General features: G+C 44.8%; 1 protein-coding gene across 2 annotated transcripts in view; it reads right to left on the bottom strand.

Moving 5' to 3' along the window:
* COPG2 (coat protein complex I subunit gamma 2) overlaps positions 1 to 15,001 on the bottom strand; it is a 408,642-nt gene that overhangs the window by 356,856 nt on the left and 36,785 nt on the right. For both annotated transcript variants that reach the window (XM_078677502.1, XM_078677504.1), the window contains exons 3-4: positions 3,732 to 3,812; positions 723 to 794 (exon numbers count right to left, since the gene is read on the bottom strand). In XM_078677502.1, the coding sequence (XP_078533628.1) occupies positions 723 to 794; positions 3,732 to 3,812 (153 nt within the window). The remainder of the gene's footprint in view (positions 1 to 722; positions 795 to 3,731; positions 3,813 to 15,001) is intronic.

The raw sequence follows: 15,001 nt of genomic DNA, 5'->3' as shown, positions 1-15,001 counted from the left end.
AGGGGCTTTACCATCAAACCCCCTTAATGGTGGGAAAGTAGAAGATGGTATGGTGATTCTTCAAGTCACATGACAACACTGGGTGAGCTTATAAAGGCAACCCTCCTCTAAGAGGCAATATCCCTATACCAGGGGTCACCAATCTTTTCTGTATTAAGAGCAACTTATGTTTACTGAAAATCATCCCGAGCTACTAATATTATTAGTGTTGGAACAGTAATGGCATTAGGGCAAAATGTAATTAATGGCCACCATATATGAGATTACGAGCAGTAATCCCCTCAGTTCATCAGGCAGAGTTGCCAGCAGTAATGTAAAAAATACATTGTCAATGTGGAATGCTGCTACGCTCGTAATAAAGGTAATAATACTAGAAATTAGTCTACCCAGCACCACATGCTTGATCTGTCAAATATCAGCTTCAAATAGACCTTGGAAACTCAACAATTTTTCTACAAACATCAGCTTAAGACTTCGGAAAATATATGCATGTTTGTCTTAAATACACACTTATTTGTTTATACATATAATTCAACTAAGCAAAGCTTCTCATTTAGTACGCTGGGCGGCACACAGAAGAACTATTTCTAGGTATCTGGAGAGCTATCTATAACGCACAAGCCACTCTTTGGCAAAGCCTACCCCATACTGTTGCTCTTTTTATTCACTGAGAGGGACTACAACACAGAACCTGTAGGCATTCTCATAGTTTTTCCACTTACATCATTGGACTGAAATAATCTTGTCATCGCAAAAAATGCTTCTGTGGCTTCGGTCGTTCCAAAATGTTCACCCTGTGGATGGGATCCAAAAAAGCATCATAAGAACAGATATAATTTTCAGAAATGTATATAGAAGGAATGACCATTCACAAAAGTGTCTACACAGCTCAGCAAGTAAAGAGAAGATCTCTTTTTAAACATTACACACTGCTAATAAACTAAAGGTACCTGGAGCACCACAAAACAGTCGTGCATATCATGTTTGCATAATACTGCTGGAATACTGCTTATACAAACGGAATAGGATGACTGGTGAGGCCATTAAGGTGCATTTGCCTTTATAAAATTCCTATTTACAGAAACGTAATACATCATTCCTTACACTGCAGCTTCATCCTTGCCTTGCTACTCAATTTAAGGCCTTTTTCAACTGGGTTACCATTCTTAATGGCAAACGGATTGGTGTGGTAAACTTGAGCACCTTTGGAAACCAGCAGGGAGAATACTGGCAAGACCAAACCAGCCTTCCACCCTCCCAAGATCAGTGGGCTGGGTAACAGTAACACCTGTTCATCATGGCACTTTAGAAGAGCATAAACCGCAGTTTGAAGCACTAAGAGGAATAAGAGTAGAAAATATTGAGGTGTGCTTTACATTATACTACATTTTCGTTGAAGGCATAATCTCTCTAAAGATGCAGCCTACATACCATTTTGCGTTGGTGGCAGAATGGGACTGCAGCTAAAAGTAAATGTAGACCGTGTCAACAAGTAAAATAACAGCATTTAATAGAACATTTTTACCTGGAATGTGATAGCAAATGCAGTCTTTCAAAGGGAACACAATCCAACATGGCTACAGGAACGTGAAAAGATCCACAAAGTAGTCAATCTTGATGCCATTCCCCCTCCCTTCTCTACATCTTTCAGAGCTACTAAATGTTATGATACGAAGTGCACAAAACAGATGAAGAAAATACATAAATCCCCAACTGCTGCATAAACTTCATTGGGAATAAACAATGTAATAGGAATTAAATATTTCCCCCATGACCCTTTATTCTTTCCGCCGCTAGTCATTAAATCAACTGTATTCTACACAGACTGTAGAAGATGGCCACGGGTACTAACACATAGAGGTTTCCCCAAGTACTAAACCTGCTTCCATGGCCTTAATTCTTGAGTGATCACTCTTGAAAGAAGGCTTTGTCTGGCATGAGTGCATCAAAAGTATGGAAATGTGCACTAGTGCTGCTTACTGCAATCCTAGAGTGAAGTTCATGCCAAGCTATACTGGAATAAATAATCAGCCACTCTGGGCTACACCCCAGTCCCTCTTTTTGCCCCATGTGCCACTCCAGACAAGAACCACCTTCATGCAAATGAGGCAGGGTTCGGATCCAATTGGAACAGTCCAGCCTGAACTGCCAGGCCAAGTCACCTCTTGTCATGTGTTTTCTGCATGGCCCACTGTAGTTTTCCCTACCTTATCCTAACTGTGCATGTTGAAGGCCTCATTTTCCTTTGCACCCGTTACTATATAAACATGCTTGCTTCTGTTCCACATTGTACTTTCACACAGAACGTGCTTATGTTTTCACGTTCTGTTCTTTTCCTGGGTTTTAGTCTAGGCATCACAGACATGGTCAAATAACAATGTCCCTTGTTATTCTTTCTAGCCAGGCACTGGTACCTAGACATAACACAAGAATGCAGCTGTTTATGTGCATAAATGTCCCAGCATATAGATGAGCACATGAGCCACAATCAGACACTTGGATCAAGAATTCTGAGACAAGAACCCTGCATCTGCTGCGATGTATAGCATTTGGGTCTGCTGATAATCCCAGAGAGGTTTCATACAATCATTTAGCTTTACTCGCAGGGGTGGTGGTTAGATTATTCTGTCTTCTAAAATGATAGCACATTTCATGGTATATGGATTATTAACCATGCCAACTGAATTTGTATTAGGCATTTGTTTTCTAATTGTGGCCAGTATACTGCATTTCAGATCACGAAAGTTTAATAAATATTCCAAACTTCCTTCATGTCTCTTGTTTATCTTATTGTGGACGACTACGAGAGAGAGAGCGAAAGGGTGTGTCCTGTTACCGCGATCCCAGAGAGGGTCGAGAGTATTGTGTTCTGGGGATGCCAATTCACTTGTTCCTCTGGTAAGGTTAGGAGGGCAAGTGAGGCACTATAGCTAGGCGGTCTGTGCCTAGAGTGACACAGTAAAGGAAAAATGAAGGAATGGAAGGCGCCCCGATCGATCACTAGTGGTCGAGATCAATTCATACATTCCTTTCTGGGTATGCCTAGATCTGGGTCTCATGCTCCGTGCACCACAGGGCTCAAGGTGTACTTCACTAATGAGGCCAAGGTAGGGCGAGACTGCACTGGGGTTCCTTGTATTTCCATCTGGAGGGGATCCAACCTGGCATTTTGTTCTGGACTGGACCAGAATAATGTGCATGTGATGTGGATGGGCTCAACCTAAAGTGGCCAAATAGATGGAAAATAATTAACTGAAATGCGGCCCTGAGCAGTCACCAGTGGCTGGGATTAATTAAAGTATTCAAGTTATAACTTTGTTTGTTGCAGAAAATGTAAAGACGCAATCTAGCTTTTTGCTCCTTCAACAGTTCTTTAACATTCCTTGAGTGACCGCTTATTTCATAAGAATACCTTAGCTAGCCTAAAGGCTGACAACCTCTGACTGAGCCTAGTGTTGCATGGGTGAAATTCCTCACACATCCTCTATTGATTGGTAAAACAGACACATATCTGTCTAATGGGAGAACCTTTATGGCTAGACAAGATTTCTCACACCTAAAAGAAAAACTGCACTTGTAAAACACACTTTATATCTTTTTTCCAAATTGGTTAAATTAACACATGGAAAAAATCTATTATTTTCACAACTAGGTAATCTTGACAAATGAACAGAAGTTAAACTGCACAAAAAAAGGATAGGTACAGTGCTTTGGAGAAAGAGTGTTCTCACCTGGTTCAGGAGGTAAAGAATCTTTGTAAGAATATGCAAACATCTTCGTGGGTTTATGGGGGTCTCATTGAATATTCGGGCCTACAAATGCACAAGAAAATAAGTCAGTATATTGGAAAGGACCATTTCATACACTCAATTCTTTCTGAAGCAACAAACAAAATCACTTATGAAAGGATTCAAGAGCAATAAGAACGATGCGAAATGTCAAATACTGAAAGGAAATAGGTAAAAACCACAATTAGTACTGGAGCAAGATAAAATAAAATACTGAATCCAATAACCACACTTGCAAAATGTTTTTTTAGAATTCCTCATTAGAAATCAGCAGAAAATACAGAAATTAGGTTTCAGTGCAAAGTAGCAGGAGTGAAGGTTAGTACAGCAGTGTTTTTGTAGGCAAAATCCTATATCCCCCAATATAGAGCTATTGATCTTTAGAGTGCATCCCGGCCAAGGGATTGAGTGGGGGTGTGCTCTAGCTTATCACCCTCCTGGAGGTAGTAAGAAAGTTTTGTTCAGCATTGCTAGAACAGCTGGCCCCTTATACGCTACACACCAACAGGTTTTTTTTGGTAGGGGACTTTAACCATCATCTGGAGGTTCTCTCCAATACAGAATCTGTCTGTCTGGTGGCAGCGATGGAAACTCTTGAACTATCCCCTAGAATCACTAGCCCCACTCATGTGGCAGGACATGTGTTGGACATGATCTACACCAAAATTCCTGAGTTAGCTGCTGAACCTCCCCAAAAGTTAGGCTGGACCGATCACTTGGCACTAAACTTTTCTTGGGCGCTTATGAAACTGCCCGACCCTCCACATACTCGCAAGGAGTTGCGCAGATCTTGGAAAAAGGTGACTCCAGCTGCTTTTAGTCGGGTTTATATCCCCCCACACTTGAGAACTGCGAAGCCTGTGATACTGCCTTACAAAGGTTTGAGGCCTCTATAACCGATGAGCTCGACTCTATTTCACCATTAAAGAGGGTAAACATCCAGGTGAGGGCAGCTCCTGCCCCCAGGTACTCAGGCAGTCTTAAGGGAGAAAAGGCTTCATGCAGGGTTTTAGAAAGAAAATGGAGGAAATCCAAATCGGAGCATGATGAATTGCGTTACCGAGTGGCTCATAGAGCCTACTTAAACAGCTTTAACATAGCTAGGCGAACCTACATAGGCTCTCGCATTATGGAAGCTAGGAACTCCTCTCGGGAGCGCTTTTCCATCCTAAAGGAGTTCACGAACCCGAGGTCCAACAATCCACTCCCGCCATCCACCCAGGAATTATGTGAGGACCTGGGGGAACAAGTAAGCCTTTTATTAACTCAGGTGAAATCCAGTTCCCCTCTAGATAAGGTGCCGCCTGCTGTTATGTCTGAGCTAACCCCAGTTTTAGCTGATGCGCTTGCTGAAGTTTGCAACATCTCGCTAGGCACAGCAACGGTGCCACGAAAATGGAAATGCGCTGATATTAAACTCTTGTTTAAAAAGGCATTAACGGACTCTACTGATTTACAGAATTTTAGACCAATCTCTCTTCTTCCTTGTGCTCAAAAATTATGGAGATACTAGTCAACCGGCACCTTTCCTGCTAGTTGGAACAGAACAACATACTGGACATATCCCAGTCGGGTTTCAGTGCTTCTTATAGCATGGAGGCCGCCCTGTTGGAGGTCACTAACACTTTAAGAATGTCTCTGGACAAAGATATCCCTGTCATGTTACTGCTGCTTGATTTGTTGGCTGCCTTTGACACCATCTCTCATCGTATCCTGTTGGACAGGCTCTGAGAGATGGTGGCAGAGGCATGGCCTTTAAATGGATTCAGAACTATTTGTCTTACAGAACACAATGTGTCCAGTTGGACTCTTTTGTGTCACAAACTACTCTGGTAGATAAGGGAGTTCCACCCTGTTTAATATATACGTGGCCCCCTTAGCCGCAATCATTAGGAATTGTGGTTTTGAAACCATATCTTATGCAGATAATACGCAGGTGATAGTCCCCTTTGAGATCAACCATTCAATAACCAAACTCAAGTTTATAAACTGTATGACCAGAATAGCAAGCTGGATGAAGAAGAATTTCCTCCAACTCAACTCCTCTAAAACAGAGATTTTACTGTTTGGTAAGGAGAAGGAGCTGTGGACCCTCGATTGGTGGCCAGCAGAATTAGGAGAATCTCCTTTCCCTAGTAGATGGGCTAAGAATCTGGGCATCAAAATTGACAACATATTATCCATGGAATAGCAGGGGAAGATTGTGGCAGGCACGTATTTTGGTCCCATGCGGATGCTCAGAAATATCTTTCCTTGGATCCCGCTAAATGCCAGAAAGACTCTTATCCAGTCACTCTTAGTTGGTCCACTGGATTATGGCAACTCTTTGCTGGTGGGAGTAAGAGAGGACTTGGCGGATAAACTTCCAGTGGTTCAAAATACGGCAGCCCATCTTGCCCTCAACAAGCCAGCACAAACCTCCTCTTTACCTCTCCTGCGCCAACTGCAATGGCTCCCCATTAAAAAACGAGCCATCTTTAAGCTGCTATGTATGGTTTTCAATGCCCTTCAGGGGACGGGGCCAGCATACCGGACGAAAACAATTGAACGCTATCAACCCGTACAACAGCTGCGATCCAGTAACCGCAATCTGCTCTGCATCCGGAGAATAAGGAAGGCCAAAATGGGTGGGCGTGCATTCTCTTATCTAGCACCCAGTCATTGGAACTTCCTCCCCAATTTGATTCGCGCTTGTTCCAATCTCTTTCAATTTAAGAAACTGCTGAAAACCTGGCTTTTCTAATCTGGTTCCTACTGTTATTAGGGTGCTCTCCTCTCAGGCGCCAAGAGATCCCCTTGGGGGATGATTCGCTGCGCTCAACAAATAAACCTAAATAAAAATAAATAAGTAAATTGTAGCAGAGCAACGCAAGAGGACAGGACTTACCATTTGATGACGAATGAACATGGCCTCATCCTAATTGTTTATATAGGCTATTTTTAGCTCTTTTTCCATGAAATAGTTATCAGTTGTGGGTATTGATATCAAGTCTTAAACCAATATAAAATATAAACACTAATGCACATCCATTTTTTGTCCCACGCAGATTATCTGAAAAGAACTCTAGCAGTTGTCTCTAAATAGAGCATTTAGATGTCCTTTGGGGCCTTGCACCATGTAGGTGTCACTACACTAATCCTGCTCCAAAATATATACATGGGCTCAAATCTGCTTTAATACAAAGCCCCTCACACCTAATTACATGCAACTAAGTGAACAGAGAAGGGCCCACAAATAGCAAGGTCAGTAATGGCTTAGATCTGAGGACAGAGAGTTGGCTAGAAAGGAGAGGATAGTAGTGTTGCCGCTCCAGGAAATCCAGGTTTTAAAAGCTCTAGAACTAAAACAAAAGCATCATATTATGTAGAAAGATTTCTTTTAGAACCAATACTCTTTCATTTTAGGATACATACGATTTAATATAAGAATAGGTTAATTTAATGCAGCCCTGTACTTATAAGTTGTACGTCGAAATCCTGATTTTAGAATTATGGCATCACTTAGCTCCATAGTTAAAGCATTTTCTCAAAGGTCCCCGCGGAATAGAAAAAGGACCCCATGGATTAGGAAGAATATGAATACACTCTCTTACAATGACACATGGTCACAAAGCGTTTAGGATAAATGTGTATGAAGTCAGGTATTATCTTCATAAGTACAAGTGCTATCAAATGAGGTATGGTCTCGAGGAATACATGAGCTCCAATTTTGTTTTCAAATGCCATTCTGTAATCTTGGGCAGCTCGTGTCTCTGCATCCATTCAATACAAGTCAGCACTGAGAAAGAGTGTTATACACAAGAAATGCAGAGCACATCTCTGTGTTGGTGTCTCAGTAATTAAATATGTGGACGTCTGCTTAGCCCAAGGATGGATGGTTTGGTGGTTCCTAGATATAAGGGGGCACCTGGTTACCACAAGGAGGAGACTGGGATACAGGAAGAATGTACAGGTGGCATTCAGTGGTCACTTCACAATACGACTCACCGCCATAAACTGGAATAGATTTAGAGATCTCCTCGCCTCTGCGGACCCTGGAAGGTGATGCAACATGCTGGTATGGAGGAGACAGAGGCAGAGCACATGTCTTATGGAGGCCCAAGATGGCAAAAGCTTCTTTGGGTCTCACCAAAGGCTTCACCACTGCCTCAGGAGGACTCAAGAAGTGCTGATCAGACAGGAGCCATGGTTTTTGCTCAAAATACCAAGAGGCATTTAGAGATGACAGATTTGCTTCAGTTGCAACACCTGCTTGTAGTACCATTATGTGAACCAGCGCCCTCTCCTCCACCATTCCTGGTGACTTCAGCTCAGTGCTCGATCTGTTCTCATTTGGTGGCAGTTGGCCCATCTTTCCCCTTTTTACTCTACGTATGATGTGGCTAGGTAGCACCAAAATTAGCGCAGTAAGAGAGAGAGAGGTCCCATGCCACCAGACAATGAGGACTGTGGCACCCATGCAGCATAATAGAAGCCGGGGTAAACTGTGAAGCACTGAGGAGGCTTAGGTGCATGTACGGGCATACAGGGAAGGAGCACAAATTGAAGTGTCAGTCAATGGTTCCATCACCATCAGACAGCCCGCTATAAACCAGAACCAATTTAGAGATTCCTCTCACTTTGCGGACCCAGGGATGTGGTACTACAGGCTGTGATAGAGGAGACAGTGGCTGGGTAAATGTTTATCTCCTTTATTCGAAGCATACAAAAAAGGTCGATCCAACCGTTTCATTTCAGGATTGCCCATTCTGTGGTTTCTTTAAGCCCGCCATCTACAGCACATTCGAAAGCACTGAAGGATTTACTTGAAGGAAATTCTGATGTCGAGATGATGCCAGAGATGAAAGGTGAGAAACTTACTAAAACCTGTATCTTGTCAAACTTAACCAAAAGACTGCCAAGACTGAAACTGTTGAGAAGGTAACCAACGAGAAAATAGAGTTCTTGTTGATGCATAAGTTAAGACTGGAGAAGGAAATAGAAAACCCGAAAATTAACATTCAGGAGATCGGGGCAGGTGCAGAGACACACCAAAGATTCAGTAGAATGTTTGACAACTTTAAAAAACTGTGCATTTGAAAGCAGATTCGGAAATAGACCTGCCTGACAATATTAGAAGGGCAGACCATTTGCAGGTACTTGGAATGAAACAACAGCTGTTAAAGAGCTGCCTGAAGTGATATTGACAGTGTTCAAAGGGTTACGGTGAGCGCAGTCTCACCTGAACCACCAGCTGGTGAAAACAGAAAAAAAAAATTTGAATTGTGTTGGTAAAAATGGAGGCCTGTCTACGGGTGCCAATGTGACGATGTAGTCCACTAAATTCCAAGACTACATATTGCAAGCAGCATTTTGGGATAAAAACAGTGTTACTGATAGACAGTCAACGCCTGAGAATCCGGGACCACACTTATGAGAATGAGACTACTGTTAGAGGTCAGGAAAGAATCGATAGTCAGGGGCCCGGTGGCTTCAGTTGATTTGTCGGATGTGTTGAAAGTGGCTCGTGTAAAACGAGTCGCATGTTGGAACAAAACGGTTTCTGAAGGAAAAGAAGTCTGATGAACTGGTCAAAAAAAAGAGGGACAATTGTTGGTATTATATGTTAAGCAGCAGTTAACAACAAGCATTTACAATGCAGTGGTCTCGGCAATATTATAGTTAGAGCTGTTGGCATTGCTCTTTTAAAAAAAAAAAAAATGTTTATCCCTAAATAAATGGCATTGTCATTTCTATTGGCAATAGCTTAATTTTTTGCATATGTGAGACTTATTGCATTAGCAGAGAGAGAGTGAGGTATTTAAATAGAGAGTGAGGTAGTGAGAGAGAGTGAGGTAGTGAGAGAGAGAGAGTGAGGTAGTGAGATAGAGAGAGTTAGGTAGTGAAAGAGTGAGGTAGTGAGGGAGAGGGATGTTGTGAGGTAGTGAGATATAAGCAGAGAGTGATGTTGTGAGGTATTGAGATAGAGAGAGAGGTAGTGAAAGAGAGAGTGAAGTGGTTATGTAGTGAGATAGAGAGTGAGGTAGTGAGAGGGGTGGCAGGCAGGTGACCACAGACCTCTTACCTTGATCCTAGCTCCTATGCCTCGATGCCTCACAGTTTCCGCGGCGTGCCAGTGAGGCTGTGCAGAAGGTGACCAGCAGGAAACCAGACCCTAATCTCTTGAGTGCAATCATACACGGACAGCGGGGCAGAAGGCAAGAAAAACTCGAGTGCAATCAGGGGGAAGAATCTATCAATGGAGCAACACTCGCCAACGAAAACAGTTAGCAGTGCAAGCTTGTGCAAGTACCTTTATGGAGGGAAGCGCTCCGCAGATAGGTATATGTTGCACCATACCTCCGCTTAAACGCACACCATGCCAAAGCAACTAAGAATAAACGCAAGCACTGATCCCAGGCTACGCATGTGCAAGCTGGCCTTGAGCATCAAATGCAAGGAGGAGCGGACGCACAAAGGCCAAGTAGGAGAGCAGTCAGGTACATACAGCTCTTGCAGAGCTTCACATGTACATGGCCCGGGGTCATGCTTTTGCTGAGTGTATCCTGAGAGCCGTCAGAGAGGCAGCACATGCTCATTACACTCATTGTGTGATACGTCCCAGCATTGCACTGATCACTGGAAGGTTGCATGCTATGCTGAAGCGATGAAGGGCGCCAGTATTTGGAGGGAGGGGGAGGGAGGTGGTGAAGAGCATTAAATTGGAGGGGGGTACAGATGTTCCAGGGAGGGAATTCCAGATGCAGGATCCACTTTCACAGAAGCGCCCGTATCCCGCGTCTGACACTGTTCCCTTGGTTCATCGGCGTGAGGGAGGGGTGTCTGCAGCTGCACAGTAAGAAGAAGGGAAAATAAACGAACATGCGGAGAATGACGGATGGACTATGGGCAGTTCTCCAACATGGTACACAGGGAAAGGTTGTGCCGATGTGCCCTGGTGGTTGAAGTGAACAGGGCGTGACTCGCCAACCCATGCAGCTTTTTTCCACGGGTGGCTGTACCTGAGCAGTTGATCCCTTTGCCGCCCTGGCCTGCTATCTAGAGGCGAACCATGTGTCCACAACAACCGGTTCCCTCGGCGCTGAAGAGCGTGCTGCTAATGGAAGAAATGCGAAGAACACCCAGGCGTGCTAGGCCTAGCCGCTACACTGCCTCTAGGTGCTAGGTGCAGCGCTTAAATGCCACTAACCCCGGGACTTCTAGCTGTTCCTTCCAGTCTGGATCGGAAGGTCGAGTACACACAGCAAGAGAAGAAAGGTCGACTGTGTGCCTGTAATATGCCATGCGCAGGTACGGGGTGGGAGTGATGTCGGCATGGCGTGTACAACTCTCATCAGCCCAGCCAACGCTGCTTCCTGGAATTGTGCACTCAAGGCCCTTGACGAGTCTGACACAGGCTTTCATTTCCAATCCCGTGAAAGGCTCCCAGGCCAAAAGTTGAGTTTCAGGCACTATACCTCACCCTGGCATTCCAGCCGTTTTAATCAAAGGTGTTGTGGCATTCGTTGTTGGACGCCAGGCTGAATGACACGCAGGACACGGCCAGCACCAGAAGCACCCAGGTGAGGCACAGCGGTGCCTCCGCCATGGCGGCCCGGAGGTTGGGGCGGGGCTGTGGGCCTGGGGTCTCAAGCTGAGCACAGAGCGCCACCGCCTGTCTCCTCCTGCACAGGGTGGCCTTCCAGTATGCCCAACGTCCTGTGTCCAGGTCAGCCCTCAGCACCCAGTGCCTCTCAAGGGCATGTTGTGCGCCGCAGCTGCAGATTTCCTGTCCCCGTCTGGGAGACGAGGTTTGGGACGCAGAGTCCTGGCACCGCTTTGATACTGTCACAGTGAGCGAGTGCAAATGAGCAGAATTCCCAAACTCTTGTTTTTGCCGCGCTCTCCCTTCTGCCGCCCTAGGCGACCGCCTAGTCTGGCCTAATGGTGGAAACGGCCCGTGCTTTGAAGTGGTAAAATAAAACCAGCCTCACAGAACACCCACGCAGGTACACATAATATGAGTGGCTTGCACAACATTAACCACACAGACCTGATCGGCGAGAACACGCACATGCGAAGACAGGCACCACCCAAGTCTGTCTCCGAGATAAAATGAACTTATGTTCCGCTGAAATGCAAAAAGGAGGAATCCTCAAGGAGAAGTGGACGCACTATCTAGTGTAGCCCCAAAAGTGAGAAAAAGACCAGTGGGGTTACTACAATGGAGTATCAAAAGAAGGCACATTATTTTCACATGTAAATAGATTTTTAATACGTTCAGAGCGCTTTACATAGCACCAATTACGTTACACAAGGACACACATTCATTTTGTGAGGCACGGGGATTTGCCCAGAATCACAGGAGGTTTTCGCGATATTCCGGAGACTCGAACCGTGTTCCCCAGGTCCGAGGTCGAGCGCCCTAGCCGTTAGGCCAACTCCTCTCTTCTTACCACTGAATGCAGGAGCAGGTTAACTGAGTCATGTCTTTCGTTGCAGAAGCAGCATGTACGATCTATGTTTGGGTGATGCTACAATGACCCATGCTTATCACATGTGGTGTACTTGTAGGAAGAGAAAATAAACTTAAGCACTTTCCCTCCCTCGATGCTTCGATGCACCAGAAATGCTTTAATATCAACGGGAGGCAGGCGAGCGTGGGTGAAATAAAAGAACCAGCGTTTGTCGGGCGATCCGCCCATCCTGCATAAAGAGAAGACTGCGACCTGTGTACTTTTGAGAAGAGGGAGGAACACTACAAGCTGCTCTACCAAGTCGCACAGATGAGAGAGTGCGTGCCCTGGGAGTAGGCGTGAGCACGAGCAGCGTTCTGAGTTGTGGGAGGCTGCTTTCCAGGAGGACAGCACCTGGCCACTGCGAGCGCGTTCGCGCGCGCGTGGCCGGCGCAAATCGCCTCCTTCGGCAGAAATGCGCGCAGCCAGGTGCTGTCCTTCTCGGAAGCTGAGTGCAAATGAGCAGAATTCCCAAACTCTTGTTTTTGCCGCCCTCTCCCTTCTGCCGCCCTAGGCGACCGCCTAGTCTGGCCTAATGGTGGAAACGGCGCGTGCTTTGAAGTGGAAAAATAAAACCAGCCTCACAGAACACCCACGCAGGTACACATAATATGAGTGGCTTGCACAACATTAACCACACAGACCTGATCGGCGAGAACACGCACATGCGGAAGACAGGCACCACCCAAGTCTGTCTCCGAGATAAAATGAACTTATGTTCCGCTGAAATGCAAAAAGGAGGAATTCTCAAGGAGAAGTGGACGCACTATCTAGTGTAGCCCCAAAAGTGAGAAAAAGACCAGTGGGGTTACTACAATGGAGTATCAAAAGAAAGCACATTATTTTCACATGTAAACAGATTTTTAATACGTTCAGAGCGCTTTACATAGCACCAATTACGTTACACAAGGACACACATTCATTTTGTGAGGCACGGGGATTTACCCAGAATCACAGGAGGTTTTTGCGATATTCCCGAGACTCGAACCGTGTTCCCCAGGTCCGAGGTCGGGCGCCCTAGCCGTTAGGCCAACTCCTCTCTTCTTACCACTGAATGCAGGAGCAGGTTAACTGAGTCATGCCTTTCGTTGCAGAAGCAGCATGTACTATCTATGTTTGGGTGATGCTACAATGACCCATGCTTATCACATGTGGTGTACTTATAGGAAGAGAAAATAAACTTAAGCACTTTCCCTCCCTCGATGCTTCGATGCACCAGAAATGCTTTAATATCAACGGGAGGCAGGCGAGCGTGGGTGAAATAAAAGAACCAGTGTTTGTCGGGCGATACGCCCATCCTGCATAAAGAGAAGACTGCGACCTGTGTACTTTTGAGAAGAGGGAGGAACACTACAAGCTGCTCTACCAAGTCGCACAGATGAGAGAGTGCGTGCCCTGGGAGTAGGCGTGAGCACGAGCAGCGTTCTGAGTTGTGGGAGGCTGCTTTCCAGGAGGACAGCACCTGGCCACTGCGCGCGCGTGGCCGGTGCAAATCGCCTCCTTCGGCAGAAATGCGCGCGGCCAGGTGCTGTCCTCCTCGGAAGCTGAGCCGCTAACTATAGGTCTCTGGCGAGAGCGAGCTTCGCTCGCTTCTAGCCAAGACCTAAATATGCTCTACTGAGGCTTTGCTCTCGCCAGTGTAACCAATGTGGGAATTGTTGTTACAACCTAAATGTTTAATAAAACGTAATAAACAGCAACAGTAAAAACAAGCATTGGCATAGCCAATAGGTCTTGCTTTTGGGACCTTATAAGTATTTAGTTATGCAGCACAATATCCTGCCATGGCTAAACACTTATAAGGTCCCAAAGGTGAGACATTTTGGCTATGCCAATGTTGGTCTTTCTAGAGGCTTCTTGCACTATGTTTTATTTATATTAAGACAGTCTATGTCAGTGTTGTAAGGGAACCTCATGTATCAAAAGTTTGTAGTTTTCTATTTTAAATGTAAGTTTTGTATTCTAACTCGAATTTTGAAGGAGGCCTTTTCAATCCATTCATTACACTATGCATGTATGTTTTATAGCAAACGTTGGATCTTGCATCCAACAAAAACAGAGGGACAGGAAGATGGCATTGACGAAGGTAGGGTTCACGCTTTCTTTCTTGTCAGGCTATCAACAAAACTTAACAAGTTAAGTAGCATTCTTTTTTTAATGTATAAGGCAAGGTTCTAAGCCATCGCTTTCTCATGTAACTAAAAAAAGGGCAAGACACTGAGGTGTCTTTAAAGTTCACAGTTTAACACAATCATTGGCTTTTTCAAGAGTGAAAAATGTTCACTGTGCTAAATGTATGGTGTTGTGTTTGATGGACTACATTCACAGATCTTAGACAGTGGGTTGGACCATGAAGCACCGTCTAATATGGCAAAAACGCTTTTACAAAAAATATTTTCCACAATGGATGCCAACAGGCTATGCAACTTACAGGGCTTGCAGTTTTTAGGGCCTTACAAGTCTGAAACACGATTTTCCAATTTAGCATTGGTCAATTTTTACCAGATGAAATTGGTGTGCAAAACCTAAATAGAAAAAAACAAATTAGCTTTTCATTAATTGTATTACCAATAGAGGACCATCAAGGTGAGATGACAAAGGACATACAAAATCCGAGCCAGATGCAGCAGTGGCCCCCTGAGCACACTAGAACCCGCAGGTTTCACAGGCACTCTGGCTAAAATGCTAAAGGTGATAGCGATCATTTAATTGTGCACT

Source organism: Lissotriton helveticus, chromosome 1_1 (assembly GCF_964261635.1).
Source record: "Lissotriton helveticus chromosome 1_1, aLisHel1.1, whole genome shotgun sequence".
Classification (NCBI taxonomy): Eukaryota; Metazoa; Chordata; class Amphibia; order Caudata; family Salamandridae; genus Lissotriton; species Lissotriton helveticus.
This window is presented reverse-complemented; position numbering and strand designations above follow the sequence as displayed.